At 36.9% G+C, this 20,183-nt stretch overlaps 1 protein-coding gene across 31 annotated transcripts in view; it reads right to left on the reverse strand.

Moving 5' to 3' along the window:
• Positions 1–20,183, reverse strand: part of FER (FER tyrosine kinase) — a 439,939-nt gene that overhangs the window by 398,164 nt on the left and 21,592 nt on the right. For 18 of the 31 annotated variants that reach the window (XR_011525213.1, XR_011525228.1, XR_011525215.1 and 15 more), the window contains one exon: positions 1,490–1,756. Coding sequence is in view for 11 of the 31 variants with exons in the window: in XM_070569583.1 (XP_070425684.1) it covers positions 1,490–1,696 (207 nt within the window). In the remaining 20 variants the exon portion in view is untranslated. Of the gene's footprint in view, positions 1–1,489; positions 1,757–14,156; positions 14,223–20,183 lie in introns of all 31 variants that reach the window. The other 13 variants (XR_011525229.1, XR_011525226.1, XR_011525214.1 and 10 more) reach the window with 1 other exon arrangement.

Consider the following 20,183-nt stretch of genomic DNA (forward strand, 5'->3'; position numbering starts at 1 on the left):
TATATTTTGGAATATTAACCCCTTATCTGATATATGGTTTGCAAATATCTTCTCCCAATTGTTAGGTTGTCTTTTTGTTTTGTTGATGGTTTGCTTTGCTGTGCAGAAGCTTTTTAGTTTGATGTAGCCACATTTGTTCATTTTTTCTTTTGTTTCCCTTGCCCGGTCAGACATGGTACTTGAAAAAATGTTGCTAAGACTGATGTCAAAGAGAGTACTGCTTATGTTTTCTTCTAGAAGTTTCATGGTTTGGGGTCTTACATTCAAGTCTTTAATCCATTTTGAATTTATTTTGGGCAATGGTCTACTTTCATTCTTTTGCATGTGGCTGTCCAGTTTTCCCAACACCATTTATTGAAGAGACTCTCCTTTCTCCATCGTATGCTCTTGGCTCCCTTGTCGAATATTAGCTGTCCATAAATGTGTGGGTTTACTTCTGGGCTCTCAGTTCTGTTCCATTGATCTGTGTGTCTGTTTTTGTGCCAGTCAGAATGGCTATAATTAACAAGACAGGAAACAACAAATGTTGGAGAGGATGTGGAGAGAAGGGAACCCTTGTTCACTGCTGGTGGGAGTGCAAACTGGTGCAACCACTACGGAAAGCAGTATGGAATATCCTCAAAAAATTAAAGATAGATTTACCATATGATCCAGTTATCCCACTGCTGGGTATTTATTCAAAGAACTTGAAAAGACAAAGGCATAAAGATACTTGCACCTCTATGTTCACTGCAGCATTATACACAAAAGCCAAGACTTGGAAGCAACCTAGGTGCCCATCAAAGGACGAATGGATAAAGAAGATGTGGTATTTATACACAATGGACTACTACTCAGCCATAAGAAATGATGAAATCCGGCCATTTGTGACAACATGGATGGACCTTGAGGGTATTTTGCTGAGTGAAATAAGTCAGAGGGAGAAAGTCAAATACCCTATGATCTCACTCATAAGTAGAAGATAGAAAAACAACAACAAACCAACACATAGCATTGGAGATTGGATTGGTGGTTACCATAGCGGGAGGAGGGAGGGCAAAAGGGGTGATTAGGCTCACATGTGAGGGGACGGACTACAATTAGTTTTCGCATGGTGAACACGATGTAATCCACACAGAATTAGAAATATATTATGATGTACATCCAAAAATTAATTAATTAATTAAAAATAAATAAATTTTATAAAAAAGAAAACAAAGTTTGTAAGAATTGCTCTCAAACCAAACTAATCCTCAGAATAACCCAAACATCTATTTAAAAAAAGATTTCAAAGTTTGAAAATTTCAGACCTACTGACTCAGACATCAGGAGGTATGGCCCAAAATTTGTAATTTTTGAAACTTTCCCCATGAGATTTTGTAATCAGTATGATTTTGCAACCATGACCATAAAATGCCAACTTGGGAATGTTCATTCAGTGGTATGATCTATTTGCTTTAAGCACAATTATGTTGCTATATACAATAAACGATAAAATTATTCTTCTTACCTTAGATACATTGCTGACATAATTCATTTGGATAGTACTTTCCTTATCAACTTGATTACAAAGGTTCTGTAAAGTAGATGCATATTCTTTATCACTTTTTATTCTCAGGGCCATAAATTTCTTCACTGTTTCCAGTAACCGTAATTCCCAGTCTTGCAGTTTTAACACAGCTTCATGTGAATTCTTCAGGTCACTCCCAAACCCCATTTTGTAAGGCACTCTCTTATCCTCCACACTGCACAAGTGAGCCTTCTAATCAGCACATATCTGTATGAAAACAGAAGAAAAAAATCTTAAAACAAAAGAAAATTAGTCTTCAAAGCAAAGTTACGGTCCACTCTTTTTAGAATTAAAAAAATCACTACAATTGAATGTTTTCACTCAAAGATCAGGAACAAAATGAGGATGTCCACTTTCACCACTTCTATTCAACACTATACTGGAGGTTCTAGCCAGTATAATTATTTTATAAATAAATAAAACAATTTCCACTGAAAGTGGAAAGGAAAAAGTAAAACTATCTTTATTTGCAGATGACATGACACTGTATATAGAAAATCCTAAGGAATGCAACAAAAAAAAAAGTATTAGAACTAATATATGAGCTCAGTAAGACTACAGAGTACAAGATCAATATACAAAAATAAACTGCATTTCTATACACTAGCAACGATCAATCCAAAAATGAAACTAAAAAATCAATTCTATTTATAAGAACATCAAAAAGAATTAAATATTGAGGAGTAAATTTAACAAAAGAAATGCAAAACTTATACTCTTAAAACTACAAAACATTGTTGAAAGAAATGAAAAAAGTACTAAATAAATGGAAAGACTCATGTTAATGGCTCCAAAAGACTTAATATTGTTAAAAAAGCAATACTCTCCAATTTGATCCTACAGATTTAACTCAATCCATATCAACAACTAAGCTAGCTTTTTTTTTTTTGAAGAAATTGACAAGTTAATCCTAAAATTCATATAGAAATGTAAAGGAGGGGCCAGCCCAGTGGCATAGCAGTTATGTTCACACACTCTGCTTTGGTGGCTCAGGGTTCACAGATCCAGATCCCTGGCGTGCACCAACACACCGCTCATCAAGCCATGATGTGGCAGCATCCCACACACAAAATAAAAGAAGACTGGTAGAGATGTTAACTCAGAGACAATCTTCCTCATGCTAAAGGAGGGAAATTGGCAATGGATGTTAGGCTCAGGGCCAATCTTCCTCACCAGAAAAAGAAAGAAAGGAAAAATGCAAGGCAGGCAAAATAACCAAAAACAAATCTTGAAAAAGAAGAATAAAGTTGGAAGACACACATTTCCTGATTTCAAAACTTACTGAAAACCTACAGCAATCAGGGCAATGTGGTACTGGCATATAGATAGACATCGAGATGAGTATAACAGAATAGAGGGTCAAGATATAAATCCTCACAATTATAGTAAAATGATTTTCTACAAAGGTGCCAAGTCTATTCAACAAGGAAAAAAGTCTTCTCAACTAATAGTGTTGGGACAACTGGATTTCCACATGCAAAAGAATAAAGCAGGATGCCTTACACAGACTATACACAAAAAATTAACTCTAAGGGAAAAACAAATCTAAATATCAAAGTTAAAACTATAAAACTCTCAGAAGAAAACATAGTAGTAAATCTTCGTGACCTTGGCTCAGGTAATGATTTCTTAGATACGACACCAAAAGCACAAGCAACAAAATAAAAATACGTAAATTGAATTTCATCAAAATTAAAAACTTTTGTATTTCAAAGGCCACCGTCAAGAAAGTGAAAAGACCACAGAGTGGGAGAAATTATTTTCAAATCAAATATCTGATAAAGGACTTCTATCTGGAATATATAAAGAATTCTTACAATTCAGTAATAAAATGACAAATAAACCAATTAAAAATAGGCAAAGGATCTGAATAGATATTTCTCCAAATAAGATTTACAAATGTCTGACAAGCACACAAAAAGACGTTCAATAGCATTAGCCATTAGGAAAATATCAATCAAAACCACAATGAGATACCACTTCACACCACTAGAACGTCCACAATCAAAAAGACAGATAATAGCAAGTGCTGGAGACTGTGAAGAAATTAGAACCCTCATATACTGCTGGTAGAAATGTAAAACAGGCAGTTACTCAAAAGTTAAACATAGAGTTATCATATGATCCAGAAATTCCACTCCAAAGTATATACCCAAGAAAAATGAAAACATATGCCGTACAAAAACCTATACATGAATATTCAAGCAGAATTATTCATAATAGTCACAAAGGGGAAACAACTCAAATGTCCATCAACTCATGAATGGATAAATAAAACGTAATATATCCATACAGTGAAATATTATTTGGCAATGAAAAGGAATGAAGTATTGATATAAGCTACAACATGAATGAACCTTGTAAATATTTATGCTAAGTGAAAGAAGCCAGACACAAAAGACTGACATATTGTGTGATTTGTTCATATGAAATACCCAAAAGTCATAGAGACAGACAGTAGATTAGTAGTTGCCTAGGGCTGGCAAATTTGGGAAGAAATGAGGAATGACTGCTAACAGGTACTGGATTTCAGTTTGGGGGATGACAATATTCTAAAATTGGGGTGATGGTTGCTCAACTCTGTGAACAGAATAAAAATCATTGAACTGTACAGTTTAAATGGGCAAATTCTTCAGCACATGAGTTATATCTCAATAAAGTTGCTTAAAAAAATCAGTACAGCATAACTCAATGATCATCTAAAGGTCAGTTATCAGAAACTTCTCCAAAATATCCTGCTTGTTTGCTATAAATCCCAAAAACTGTGATAGAATTTATTTTGCTCTCTAGTCTCATAGAATTTCAGGCAGTGAATCTTTCGGGGCCAGATAAAAGAAATGAAGAAACACACCTTTTATTTTTAGTTCTGGCTCATCCATAACAGAAGTCAATTTCTTGTTAATTCAGCTGAGATCCTCTAAGATACACATAAAAATGAGCAGAGGTTTATCTCTCTTTTTTTTTAAAGATTGACACCTGAGCTAACAACTATTGCCAATCTTTCTTTTTTTGTTGTTTTCTGCCTTTTTTCTCCTCAAAACCCCCCAGTACATAGTTGTATATTTTTCATTGTGAGTCCTTCTAGTTGTGGCATGTGGGAGGCGACCTCACCGTGGCCTGATGAGCGGTGCCATGTCCATGCCCAGGATCCGAACCCAGAGAAACCCTGGGCCACCAAAGCCAAGCCTGCGAACTTAACCACTCGGCCACGAGCTGGCACAAAGGTTTATCTTTCTAATGTCAGTGATATTATCTAAAGAGAGGGTAAAAATGTGGGTTCTCCAAATAAAGTACAAATTAAAAATTTTCCCCAAGTGAAAACTGTCCAGTTTAATGATCTATCAAATAAGCAAAGGGCGGAAAAGGTTGTGGAAAACTGAACTTCATCAAAGTGTCCAAAGTACCAAATGGACATTAACATAACTAAGTCACAATAAAGTAACTGACTTATTCACATTAATATCCAGTAGGATAATTCCAGTTTTTTCACTCTGTATGCAGTAGCTTTAAAAAATTTACTTTAATATGCTATAATTTATGGAGCATATAAATTTATGATGAACCTTTTCTTTTATTTTACTGGAGCTCAAGAAAGTGAAGATACACTCTATCTCATTCCATGTTTTCAATGGAAGAATAAGAAACATTTTTTGAGGCTAAAGAAAAGTGGACCATTTTACTTTTTTTCTTTTTAACTATATTTGAGATTGTGGTTCATTTTATTTTTTAAACTTTGGATAAATATCATTTCTGCTTATAAATGCATCAAGCTCTGGTCTAAACTTTGACAATATTTTTTAATTCCATTATCAGGAATTTCAAAAGGATTATGAAGAGCACAGAAGAATAAAAAGGAAAACAGAATCTGGCAGCTATTTGAGAAACAATCCAGCCCACTCTAAGTGTTTATTTATATAGACCAACATGCTAGGTCAGAGTGAATATAAAATAATTTAATACACGGTACCAACTCCTTAAGGGATGACAAATAATAAAAATTTTAAAAACAAGTCTATAATAAATTAATACTATGTCTACTTGTTAAATTGGTAGAGATTATAACACCTTAGGAATTAAGGGAATGACATCCTACAGATAATTTTCCCATAGATGTCAAATGACATATATAAAACTATTCATTTCAGTAGTGTTTGAAATAACAACAAAAAAAATCTGGAAATATCAATCAAAAGGAACTGACTAGGTAAATTACAATCAAGGCTGCTGTATTTGATTGTAATTGAATAATTCTAGAGAGTGCCATTCAAATCATAGTCTATGTGAATTTGCTCCGTGTCCAACCTTCACAAGTAAATGTGGTAGACCAGATCCTGGTATATTCATTTAGCGGAATATCATTTGGGCCTAATAAAAATGAGAAAACGTTTTGTGTATTGATCTGGAACCATCATAAAGAACCATTAATTTAAAAAAAGTAAGATACAGGAGCCGGCCCTGTGGCCGAGTAGTTTAAGTTCACACGCTCTGCCATGGTGGCCCTGGGTTTTGCCAGGTTCGAATCCTGGGCACAGACATGGCACCACTCATCAAGCCATGCTGAGGAAGCATCCCACATGCCACAACTAGAAGGACCCACAACTGAGAATATATAACTATGTACCGGGAGACTTTGAGGAGAAAAGGAAAAAAATAAAATCTTAAAAAAAAAAAGTAAGATATAGAACTTGGTATGCTTACATTGTATAAAAAGGAGGAAGAATAATAGAAATTAATTTTGCTTATAAGTGCATAAAGTATTTTTAGAACACATAGTGGCTGGAGCACAGCTGTAAGAGGGAGACTTTTTATTGTATATCCTTTTGTACCTTTCAATTTTGTTCTAAGTGAATGTATTGATATCATCTATTCAAAAAATTAATTTATAAAGTAAATTTTGAAGAGAAAAAAAAATTAACGAAAGCTGGACTAGTTCAGAAAAGTTTCCTAGAAATGGCAAGATATGAGCTAAGGCTGGAATAACGACTATGATTTAGATTACAAAAAATCAAAAGGGAAATGTATTTCAGGAAGTAGCAGCAGTATGAAGCAAAAAAAGTGAATATAATGGGAAGTAAAGAAAGAAATGGCTCCAAAATCAGGCTCTATATGGCAAGTAGCAGAAGATGACATGCCAATTTATTTCCTGCTATTCCACTGTTCAGGAAACTAATAAGACTCAAACTCCTTTAATTAATTGATTTTTAAGGCAAAATAACAAGGTTATGAACATGATTTTTTTTTTTCCTAAGGAAGATTAGCCCTGAGCTAACTATCTGTTACCAATCCTACCCTTTTTGTGCTTGAGGAAGATTAGCCCTGAGCTAACATCTGTGCCAATCTTCCTCCACATTATATGTGGGATGCCACCACAGCATGGCTGATGAGTGGTGTAGGTCTGTGCCCAGCATTCCAATGCACAAACCTGGGCCACCGAAGCAGAATGTGCTGAACTTAACCACTATGCTACAGGGCCAGCTCCCCTGAATGTGATTTTGAAAATGATTAATTTGCTGGTGCTAGTTACACAAGTTTGTTCAGTCTGTAAATTTCATCAAGCTGAGCATCTATGATTTGTGCACTCTTCTATATGCATGTTATAATTCAATAAAAAGAGAGAGAGATCTTCAACTGGAAACTAGGTATAGAATAGCTTGAAGAGAGATAAAACATAAAATGCAACACAAGAAGGCAAATTAATAAGTCATTATAGCAATATAGCTTGAGAAATAAGGATCTATAATTGACAATGTTATTGAGAATTAAGATGAAAGAGCCCCAGCCTGGTGAACGGATTTAGGGAAAAAAAGAGAGACAGACAATCCAATGACAACTTGGAGCTTTTACCAAAAAAGAATGATGACAATATCAATAGAAATAGAAGAATGAGAATATGGAGCTACTTTAAAGAAAATACATCCATTTGAGTGAGAAATAAATGCTTAGGTAAAATATTAAGGCTAAAGATCCAAACTTGAAAATTAACTGCTTAAAGATGATAGATGAAACCAACAGACTGAATGCTGAGAGAAAGCAGAGAGTCAAGGACAAAACCCATGAGAATCTGTCAATCGAGGAATGGGAGGAAGAGAGGCCAAAGGATCAAGATTAAGCAAGCAAAAGAATAAAAGACGTTTGGCAGAGTTGCAGATGCCAGCATGAAAACGAAGATATTAGCAATGTCAGATGTGACAACTGCCTATGTGAAAACTACAAAAAATTCATTATTGGAATCTTTGGCTAAAGTCAGTACAGTGAAGCAGTACCTCAGAAGCTCCTACCACCAATAACTAATGAAAAGAACAAAAAATAGTTTTTAAGAAAAACCAAAAATTTAAACATAGGAGCAAATAAAGAAGTACAATTTTATGTCACAAGTTTCACAACATGCTTTCAAAGGAAACAAAGAGAAAATTCTGGTGCTCTAGGCAGCACGGCAATGTGCTCAACAGTATCCCAACTTCCAGAAGATGTTCTGAGGAAGAAGAGTTAACAAAATCCTGAGAATTTACACTGGATACTCTAATACGAATAGAAGCAGGCAGAGAGTAAGGAGGCCAACCTAGGGAAAGTCAAGTAAGTATCTAAAGAGAGAAGTCCCTCTGTGCCAGGACAGGGCCTTGGAAAATGCAGGGAAGGCAGCCTTGGCTGGCCATTTTCCAGGGCTCTATGAAGAACTGGTGGATGAAATTAAACACAGGAATACATGATGTTTAATGGAATCTCATAAGAATGAGTAAATCTCAGGGCCCCCAAGAAGACCAAACTCAGCCCCAGCCAATATCTCCCCAACACTTTACCTCTATGCTTATATGACAAAGAAACCAAAATTAAAAGTAAAACCCAGATTTTGCTCCAGACAAGATGTCACAGACCATTCGTCCCATCTCTTTGCCACAAAACACAACTATAAACACTGGATATAGCACAAGAGACAACCAAAGAAGACTGTGAACGGTGGGAAGAAGACAAACTTCTTTGGTCCTACGGCTAGAAGAACAGCACAGAGGCAGGGTGTCTTGTGTTCCCCTCACCCAACAGAAGAAAGTGATCCAGACCCAACTTTTCCCAACCTCCAATCTAGTGAAAAAAAAAAGGCAGCTAAGTAGGCTAACTCCTCTCAGAATGGAACAGGAATCCCTCCGACATCAGGCAAGCCAGACACCACCAGCAAAGGAGGTTGATTATGAGCCTCACCAAAAACAAACAGCCAGGGTGATCACTCTCCTTCCTTGCTAGGCCTGAGAGTCCCGTTTTCTGCAAAGAGAAACTGAACCAGACAGGAAGCACCAGTAAGAGAGACCCAGCTACAGCAAGCAGCCCAGTCAGGAAGCCTTCTTGTCCCTCTAAGTCCGAGGATCCCCCTCCCCACCCAGAGACAACAGAACAGTCAAGCAGAACAGGCAAAAAGGACTAAGCTTTAGCAAGAGGTCTAGTAGAGGAGGCAACTTGTTCTCCATGGGTGCAAGACTCTCCTGTCCTGCCCAGAGACATCAGGGCAGCCAGGGGGCACAGTAAGGAAATCCTAGGTCACCACTTCCCTACCAATAGACATCTAGCAGCTCAGCCTAAGAAAACATCTTCTGCTCCCTGAAACAGCACTAGCAAGAACCAGTGGGAACCCCAGTAATACCAGACAAAGAAAGCAAAACAAAATAACAGCACAAAAACTCTGAAAATTAAACTGTCATTGAAACCACAGCCCACAAAAATAGGCTGAGGTCTGCATGATAAACCTAAATAGAGTGACTGCCTATGAAAATAAAAGACTGAAATAGGCCCCAGAGGGTCCTAACATAATAGACAAAATATCTAGGATTCAATGGAAAATCACCCGTCATACCAAGAACCAAGAAAAAGCACAACTTGGATGAGAAAAGTCAATTGACCAATCTCAACACCTAGATGAATCAGATGTCGGAATTATCTGAAAAGGATTTTAAATCAGCCATCGTAAAAAAGTTTCAACAATCAATTATAAATTTGCTTAAAACAAACGTAAAAATAGAAAATCTAAGCAAAGAAACAGAAGTTATAAAAATAACCAGATGGAAATTATAGAACTAAAAGATGCAATAACTGGGGCCAGAGCATTGGCACAGTGGTTAAGTTCACCCATTCTGCTTCGGCAGCCGGGGGTCTGCCAGTTCGGATCCCGGGTGCAGACATGGCACCACCTGTCAAGCCATACTGTGGCAGGTGTCCCATATGTATAGTAGAGGAAGATGGACACAGATGTTAGCTCAGGGCCAGTCTTCCAGGGCAAAAAAGAGGAGGATTGGCAGCAGATATTAGCTCACAGCTAATCCTCCTCAAAAAAAAAATGCAATAACAGGAATAAAATACTCACTAGATGAGTTCAACAGTAGACTGGAGATGACAGGGCATACAATTAGTGAATGTAAGGACAGAGCAATAAATAGAATTCACCCAATTCAAACAACAGAGAGAAAATAGGCTGCAAAACAATGGACAAAGTGACCTGTGGGACAATGACAAAAGATCCAATATTTGTATCATCTGAGTTCCAGGAGAGGAGAAAGAGAGAAAGGCGGAAAGAAGTATCCAAAGAAATATGTCCGTCTTGGTGAATAAGATACCATATAGCTACGGAAATCAAGACAGTGTGGTATTGGTAGAGGGCAGACAATCAATGGAATAGAACAGAGAACCCAGAAATGGACCCACTCAAATATCCTCAATGCTTTTTGACAGAAGTCCAAAAGCAATTCAATGGAGAAAAATAGCCTTTTTAACAAATGGTATTAGAGCAATAGGATATCTCTCGGGCAAAAAAAAAAAAAAATGGACCTTAACCTAACACCTTACACAAAAACTAACTCAAAAGGATCATGGACTCAAATGTAAACATAAAACTGCAAAACTTCTAGGAAAAAAAAAAATAGGAAGAAATCTTCAGGATCTAAAGCTAGGTAGAGTTCTTAGACTTGATACAAAAAACACAATCCATAAAAGGAATAAATGACAAATTGGGCCTCACCATAAGTAAAAGCTTTTGCCCTGCGAAAGCCCATGTGAAGAGGATAAAAAGACAAGCTACAGACTAGGAGAAAATATTTGCAAACTACATATCAGACAGAGGACTAGCATCTAGAATATATAAAGATCTCTCAAAATTCAACAGTTAAAAATAACAATCCATTAGAAAATGGGTAAAAGACAGGAACAGACATTTCATGGGAGAGGATATAAAAATGGCAAGTAAGCACATGAAAAGATATTCAACATCACTAGCCATCAGGGAAATGCTATTAAAACCACAATAAGATATCACTACACACCTATCAGAAAGACTAAAATAAAATATAAGGACAAGACCAAATGCTTGTGAGGATGTAGAAAAACTGAATCACTCATTTGTTGCTGGTCAGAAGACAAAATGATAGAGTCATTCTGGTTTGTTATAAAACTAAACATTCAACTACCATATGACTCAGCAGTTGTACTCTTAGACATTTATACCAGAAAAATGAAAACACAGTTTACACAAATACCTGTATACAAATGCTATAGTAGCTTAATTTATAACAGCCAAAAAAGCAGAATCAGCCCAAATATCCTTCAACAGGTGAATATATACCATAGAATGCTACCCACAGTAAAAAGGAACAAACTTTCGATATAGGCAACAACTTGGATGAATATCCAGGAAATCCTGCTGAATGACAAAAGCCGATCCCAACATTACATACTATCTGATTCCATTTACATAACATGCTTGAAATGACCAAATTCTGGAAAAAGGACAGATTAGTCGTTGCCAGGGTTTAGGGCCTGCAGAATGGAGGAGGGAGGTGAGTGTGGTTATAAAAGGGGAACACAAGGGATTCTAGTAGTGTTGGAACTGTTTAGTACCTTGATGGTAGTGGTCGATAAATGAACCTAGACAGGTAATAAAATTTTATAGAACTTAATATTTGCACAACAATGAGTACAAGTAAAACTGGAGAAATATGAATAAGATTAGTGGATTATGTCAATGGTAATATCCTGGTTATCATATTTACCATAGTTTTGCAAAATGTTACCATTCAGGGCAACTGGACAAAATGTACAAGGGATCTCTCTGTATTATTTCATACAACTGCATGTTAATCTACAATTACCTCAATAGAAATTTCAACTAAAAACAAGTAATGCCCAAACCTCAAACTATAGCTAAGAGAAAGAACAATAACGTACAGAGGGTGTCACAAATTTAGCTTCATTCCTCCAGAAGTAATTGACAGAGCTGTTATCCATAAGGAAGACGAAAAGAAATTGCAAGGAAATTATACAGTCACGTTGTAGCCTAAAATTACAGAGAGAGGAAGAGACAGAGATGGGGAGGACAGTGATTTATATTAAAGACTGACTTGTAATGTAAGTTCCAATCAGGCAGGGAGTTACTCTGTTCTCTTCCCCCAATCTATCTCCAGTGCTTAAAACAGTGCCCTGCATACAGGCGACAAGAAAGAGCTGCTAAATGAATTAACTGGTTGAAGCTACACAGCATTGTGTATGCACTTTCTCATGTGTCCCACAGGCCCCTTCTTCATTCTTTAGGATACTTGGTAATACTAGGTATTAATTTTACAACTCTAACCTACAGGTTAAAATTCAAACTCCTGGGCTGACCCAGTGGCATAGTGGTTGAGTTCACACTCTCCACTTCGGCAGCCCGGGGTTCACAGGTTCAGAGCCCAGGCACAGACCCAGCAGCGCTCTTCAAGCCATGCTGAGGCAGCATCCCATACAAAATAGAGGAGGACTGGCACAGATGTTAGCTCAACGACAGTCTTCCTCAAGCAAAAAGAGGAGGATTGGCAATGGATGTTAGCTCAGGGCCAATCTTCCTCACAAGAAAAAAATTCAAACTCCTTTGCCTGGTAATCAAAGCTGGGCCCAAACAACTTTCCACTCTCAACAACAGCACCACAACTTACTACTTATGGTTCCTTAATTGTCTCATGATCATACACCTGTCCCTTTGCAGATGTTGTTCCTTCAGTCTAAATGTTTTTCCTCCCTTGTCTGCCTGGAGAATTATCAACACTAAACTTTAAAGTTGTATTCTCTGTGCAGGTTTCTCTGACGATGCCCACAACAAAACCACCCAGGCCAACTTACGTGCTCCCTTTTCTCAGATCTCAGGGATCATGTATGTACCTGTGATGAACATAACACTTCTCATAGTATATTTTAACTATTTGTTCAGTTCTACTTCTCCCATTAAACTATAAACAACACGGAAATAAGAATATCACAGATTTTTCATCTTTATATTACTAGGGCTTAGGTTACTACCCAGAATACAGTAGATATTCTATTTACTATAAACAATTATAAGAGTGAATCCATTTTTTAAAAGATCTGTAAATAAGATTTTAAAATAAAAAGATCTATAATTTAGTGGAAAGTATAAATCATACAGAAACAGAGTATTATACAAAAGTACATGCATATTATTAGCAAAGATGTCTATCCCTAAATAGCATCTTTTTAAAATAAAACTAGTAAAAATCCTAAGAAACGATTGACTATTTAGATTTATTTAAATCTATCTTATTTAATGGTATTCAGTTTGGTATTTAGGATCAAGTGAATTATGCTGAGTTTTCAACTCACTATAAATAGTGATTAAAGACTTTAAAAGAAACATTAAAAATTTCTATAGTTTCAAATCTTAGAAGTTCAATTTGCATAAAATAGATCTATAAATACATACTTCAATGGAAGTTATCAAATAGCAAAATATAAAACAGGTAACGAGTTTCCTTGGTGGAATAACAGAATTCCCATGGTATTTTTTGTAAGTTAAGGATATATGCAAGTATTTGCTCTAAAATGTCTCCTGTTTTTGAGCTTTTGGCTCCATAACTGACAACTTTCACATTCTCCAAGTAGACAGATGAAAATACTGTTTTTATATAGCATAAAGAAAGTTTAATCTGTATTGAGTATTCTCTTTCAAGTAAGGACAACTTGTTTTAACACAGATAATGTCCTATGGTCAAAAATATTTCATTTCCCTTATTTTAACATTGACAACAAGATTCAAACATAACACTGAAGGTATGCTAAAGTAGAAAAATCAGCAAAGAACTAAATAAAAACTGTGTAATAGGGGCCAGCCCCATGGCCGAGTGCTTAAGTTCATGCGCTCTGCTTCGGCAGCCCAGGGTTTCGCTGATTCAGATCCTGGGTGCGGACATGGCACCACTCATCAAGCCATGCTGAGGTGGTGTCCCACATAGTACAACCCGAAGGACCTACAACTAGAATATCCAACTATGTTCTTGGGGGCTTTGGAGAGAGGAAGAAGAAGAAGAAGAAGAAGATTGACAACAGATGTTAGCTCAGGTGCCAATCTTGAAAGAAATCAAAACTGTGTAATAGAAAAAGGAAACTTTTCATTCTTCCCCCAACAGATATTCTCATGAGCTAGCAAGAAATTCAATAGAGTTTGAATTTACAATCTGTGATTAATAAAATCTATCAAAATCAGTTTATGGTTCAAATTACTTTATCAGAATATGTTTATTCTTTGATAAAGACTATAAAATCATTAGCCAAAGAACAAAAATAATTATCTAACAGTATTTCTTACCTTTTATATGCATCAATACTGAGAGAAGTCAGAAACAGTGGCTGTTTGAATAAAATATTAAGCTGCCTGCAGCAAGACAGAAACAAAGTCACAAAAGCCACTGAGTGTGCAAGAAATAACCACAGTTACAAACCAAAAAAGTGATCTCATGTGAAACAAAGTGAGGTGCTTTTCAGAAGCAAACAGGCAGGAACTAACAATCACCAAAATTTAACTTGAAGACATTGTTCATCACCAGTTTATGTATGCTGACCTTGGCCACCTTACAGACAGAATATTAAAATTGCTCCTATGCTTTCTTTATGTGAAAGCGTGGCTTCTACCTTAATTTAAAATAAAAGAGAAATTCAACTGAAACAGCACTGGACTAGCCAGGCTATTGGAACAGCATTAATGGATGATGATGTTCCACGGAGAGAGAACACTTAATAAAAACCGTGCAAGTCTATAAACAAATGAACAACATGTGTGCCTTTAAATTAACTATTTTTTTAATTTTAAAAATGTCTTTGAAGTACTGACATTTAAAATTATACAGGGAGAGCAGAATTATTAACAGAAAGTTTTTCTGTGTTTTGTTATTAATATAAATCAACAGGTATTTATTGAGTAACCATGAGAAAGATACTGTTAGGGATACAAAGATAAATAAAATCTGGATTACTGAATTCAAACAATTTACAGTGTAATAAGAATAAATACACAAGATCACAGGTAACGATGAAACAATTCATTCAAAATTCATTCAGCAACATGTATTAAGCACTTGTTTGCCAGGCATATTTCTCAGTGCCAGGAATACCAAGACACATAAGACTATAGTACCTACTCTCAAGAAGTTCACACCCTACTAGTGGTGACAAAAATGGAAACAAACGCCATATAATTCAACAGGTTCACAAATACAAACTGTTATAAGCTCAGTGGGGATAAAGAGGAAGGATGCACAACATTTCTAGAATCCATCAGGGAAGGCTTCACAGGATATAAAAGCCTGAGGTACAAAATGCTGCAAAAACACAGAGAAAGGAAAGAACACAGCAGAGGAGGGGACTTAAGGTTTTATTAGAAAGAGAATCTCATTTTGCCATATATACATGTACCAAATCATCACCTTAAACTTACACAGCATTATATGTCAATCATATCTCATTAAAGAGGTGAAAAAATATTTTTTAATTAAAAAAAGATAACAGGGGCTGGCGTGGTGGTGTAGTGGTTGAGTTCGCGTGCTCTGCTTCGGTGGACCGGGGTTCAAGGGTTCAGATCTTGAGTGCAGAACTACATACCACTCATCAAGCCATGCTGCAACAGTGTCCTACATACAAAATAGACGAAGACTGGCACAGGTGTTAGCTGAGCGACAATATTCCTCAAGCGAAAAAAGGAAGATTGGCAACAGACATTAGCTCAGGGCCAATCTCCCTCATCAAAAAAAAAGAGAGAGAGAGAGAACAGAGCCAGCCCTAATGGCCTAGTGGTTAAAGTTCAGCGCACTCCACTTCAGCAGCCTAGGTTCAGTTCCCAGGCACAGAACCACACCACTTGTATGTCAGTAGCCATGCTGTGGTGGCAGCTCACATAGAAGAACTAGAAGGACTTACAACTAGAATATATGACTATGTATTGGGATTTGGGGAGTGGGAAAAAAAAGAGAGAGGAAGACTGGCAACAGATGTTAGCTGAAGGTGAATCTTTCCGGGGTCGGGGGGGAGAAAACATTGTTGATAAGACCTGAGAGATATTTATGAAAGGAGTATACATATGTACGTGTGTGTGTCTGTCTGCAAAGGTGTTTGTAGGAGGTGGCTTTGGAAGCAGACTGCCCTGGGTTGAAATCCTAACTCTACAATTTAATAGCTATGTAACAGAACCTTTTAATTCACCTCCTGGAAGCTCAATTTTCTTTAAAATGAGGATAATAATACCGACTTTGCAGAGTTGTTGTGAAATGTAAACGAGCTAAAGTATTTAATGTGTCTGGCTTTAGATAGACTTAAAAAGTGGTCATTACTGGAGTGATGTCAGCAGCATGGTGGAGTGAGCTGTTCCCTTTGTCTCTCCCTTCTAAGTTACAACTAAATGGACATTTATTAACCAACAGAGGATTCCCTACAAACCACAAAGGACGCCTGAGAGATCCACACAGCCACAGATGTGAAGTTGGGTAGACTGGATCCCCAGATGGCAGTGGAAGTGGGTGAGCAGACCCCTTCCTCTCCCCAGCAGCAGTGATCCAGGTTGTGGGTCCTCATGCAGTGGCCAGCACAACTGTAATGGAGGGCAGGAGTAGACCAGCCAGAGAGCAAACACTTTCAGAGTAGTAGCCCAGCCTGAGGGAGCACCAACAATGCCTCAGTGGCCCTGCCCATGGGAACACTCCCCAATAGGCAGCTGCTCAGCCCCCTCAACAGAGCCCTGCCCACAAAGTGCAGAGGCTCAGCAGAGCTGCCCGTGACCACAGAGCTGGCCTGCACATGAAAGAAAGCAACCATCCCTTCCCACCTAGTGCAGCAGCTAGGCCAGTCCCCTGCCAAGCACAGTGGTCCTGGCTGCATGAGAACAACCTGCCAGTGGAGCACAGAGGCCCTGCCTGCAAGTACATGTGTGACCCACCGAGCAGCAGAGGCCAGGCGACACAAACGCAGAGCTACCCTATGCTATGGCTTCCAGCAGACAGGGTGAGATCAAAAAACACAGCTCCTGCCCCCTCCCAGCAGTGGCAGGTAGAATCTGCAACCTGATATTGCCACAAATGCACCAGCAAAGGATCAATTCATTAAACACCACGAGGAGCTAAAGTAACACTTCAGAGCACAAGGAAAATGACAAGTCTGCAGAAACCAATTCTGAAGTCACAGAAATTTACAATCTAAACAACAGATGGGCTGGTCCAGTGGCACAGTGGTTAAGAACACATGCTCCACTTCAGCGGCCTGGGGTTCACAGGTTCAGATCCCAGGTGCAGACCTATGCACTGCTCATTAAGCCATGCTGTGGCAGTGTTCCACATAAGCACGGAGGAACGCTGGCACAGATATTAGCTCAGGGACAATCTTCCTCAAGCAAAAAGAGGAAGATTGGCAACAGATGTTAACTGAGGGTCTATCTTCCTCACAAAAAGAATTTTTTAATTAAAAAAATAATAAATGACAGAGAATTCAAAATAGTTGTCATAAAGTAATTCAACAACTTACAAGAAAACTCAGAAAGACAGCTCAACGCACTTAGGAATAAAATTAATAAGCAAAGGGAATACTTCACCAAAGAGATTGAAGCTTTAAAAAGAAAACCAAACAGAAATTCTGGAGATGAAGAACACAATTAATGAGATAAAAAATAAGGTAGAAACCATAAAAAATATAGCTGATGTTATGGAGGACATAATTAGTGCTTTAGAGTAAAGAAATACATAAACGCTTCAGCTGGAGGAGGAGATAGAGAGAATTAAGATTTTTTAAAAATGAAGAAATTATTCAAGAAATATCTGACTCAATTAGGAAAACCAACATAAGGATTATAGGTATTCCAAAGAGAGAAGAGAGGAAGAAAGGAGCAGAAAACTTACTCAAATAATAGCTGAGAACTTCCCAAAAATTTACATATTTTATATATTTTATATATAATATGTATATGATATAAAATATAAATATAATTATATACATTTATATAATTATAATATATATTTTTTAATATTTAAATATTTACTTATTAACATGTATTATATATAATACATGATATATAAAAATATATTTATATACATATGGTCTATCTTTCAGAATGTTCCATGTCCACTTGAGAAGAATGTGTATTCTGCAGTTTTTGGATGGAATGTTCTACATAGCTCTCTATTAAGTCCATCTGGTCTAGTATTTCATTTAAGGCCACTATTTCCTTGTTGACTTTCTGTCTGGATAATCTATCCATTGATTTAAGTGGAGTGTTGAGTTCCCCTAAGATTATTGTGTTGCTGTCAATTTCTCCCTTTAGGTCTGTTAATAGTTGTTTTGTATACTTTGGTGCTTGTGTGTTAGGTGCATATATATGCACAAGTGTTATGTCTTCATGGTGGAATGTCCTTTTTCTCATTTTAACCTGCTCCTCATCTCTCATTGTCTTTTTTACCTTGAAGTCTGCTTTGTCTGATGTAAGTACGGTAACACCTGCTTTCTTTTTTAAGCTCTTTTTTTAAAAATTTGAGTTCATAATAGTTTACATCATTGTGCAATTTCAGTTGTACATTATTTCTTGTCTGTCACCACATAAGTGCCCCCCTCCACCCCGTGCCCACCCACCACTCCCTTCCCCTGGTAACCACTGAACTGTTTTCTTTGTCCATGTGATTGTTTATATTCCACATATGAGTGAAATCATCTGGTGTTTGTCTTTCTCAGTCTGGCTTATTTTGCTTAGCATAATTCCTTCCAGGTCCACCCATGTTGTTGCAAATGGGATGATTTTGTCTTTTTTATGGCTGAGTAGTATACCATTGTATATCTATGCCACATCATCTTTATCCAATCATCGGTCCATGGGCACTTGGATTGTTCTCAAGTCTTGACTATTGTGATTACCCCACCTAGCTGTTATTTGTCTCCAAATCTGCCCCTCAATCTCCACTTGCCCCAAAATCTTATTCTCTAGTTCAACTCTTAACTTCACCCATGGAGGTTTTAAGGTCTGTAGTCTTCTCCAAAGACCCATTTGATCCAACTCCATTTCAAGTGCCCACTGCTACTGCCCACAGCCTGAATCCAAAACTGCTTGATCTCTGCAATGGTAAACATTAATATTCTAGTTTTAGGCTACAACCTACTACATTCTGTCTCTCTCAAGTCTTAACTGCTGCTATACCTACTCTCTGACCTCCAAGAGATCTCCACCAATCAAATTATTTTCCCTAAAATTTATTAGCTTCCCCTATATTCTCTCCCATCTAGGGTGAACAGGCCACTTATCATCCAGAACTAGGATACTTTTCTGAGTGAAATGAGGTGCTACTCTTTATTATGCCACGACAACAAGTGTAAACCTGCACTATCCCAGGCAAACTGCAACATACAGACCCCTACTTCTTTCCCTACACATACTGAATCAAATGACTTCCCCAGATTTTCTGTGTTTCTACTGCACTTGTACTAACAACCTCCAACTCTGATTCTGACTCTGAATCCTTGTTGACTCCTCTTAGCCCCCTTTTTTTAAAAGCTTGGCTAACTCTTACTAGTATTTCAAGATTGTGCTCACGTGACCTTCTCCAGGCAGCATCCTCTGCCTCTGCTCTTTGATATCATAATACTCGGTAATGACAATGTCCTATTCATGATTATATCTCATGTTTCTCACCTAATGTCGGCATATAGGCATATACACATAGATGCACTCAAAAAGTCTTAAAGTTTTACTCTAATTATCTCATTCATTTATTCTACAATGCATCATATGAAAAAAGATCACTTTTATAATTTCATACAGATTAAACAAGTCAAAACAAAGGTACTTCTAAATTAATAGATAGCAATTATACTAATAAAAACTAGCAGGTATTTTTCTCAGCCTAAATTTTTAAAATTTTATCTTCCTCATACATTTATTTACTCTGGTTTTTTTGACTATTATTCTCTGCTAGTGATTCTGTCCTCTTGTACATCCCACAAATTTTGGAAGTACATGGAGCATAAGTAGAAATCAAAGAATAAGCAGGAAAAGCATATTTCAGAACATGTACATCAAATGGTCCTATTTTACAAACTATAAAAACATAAGCAATGTGTTTTTGAATATATTGTAAAAGTCCAAATTGATATATATCAAACTTTTAACATTAGCTATCTCCTGAAAGTGAGACTTGGAATAGTAGGAAGAATGTCACTTTCCATTTTATGTATCTCTAGTTTACATTTTTATAAAAAGCAGGTATTTGTTCTGTAATTTAAAAAATATATTAAAAAAAGATTCCCCACAAGTTTTTTTTTAAGGCTGAGGGTTATGAAGGTAAAAATCAAATTTCACAGATGGAATGCATTA

This window comes from Equus przewalskii, chromosome 13, assembly GCF_037783145.1.
Source record: "Equus przewalskii isolate Varuska chromosome 13, EquPr2, whole genome shotgun sequence".
Taxonomy (NCBI): domain Eukaryota; kingdom Metazoa; phylum Chordata; class Mammalia; order Perissodactyla; family Equidae; genus Equus; species Equus przewalskii.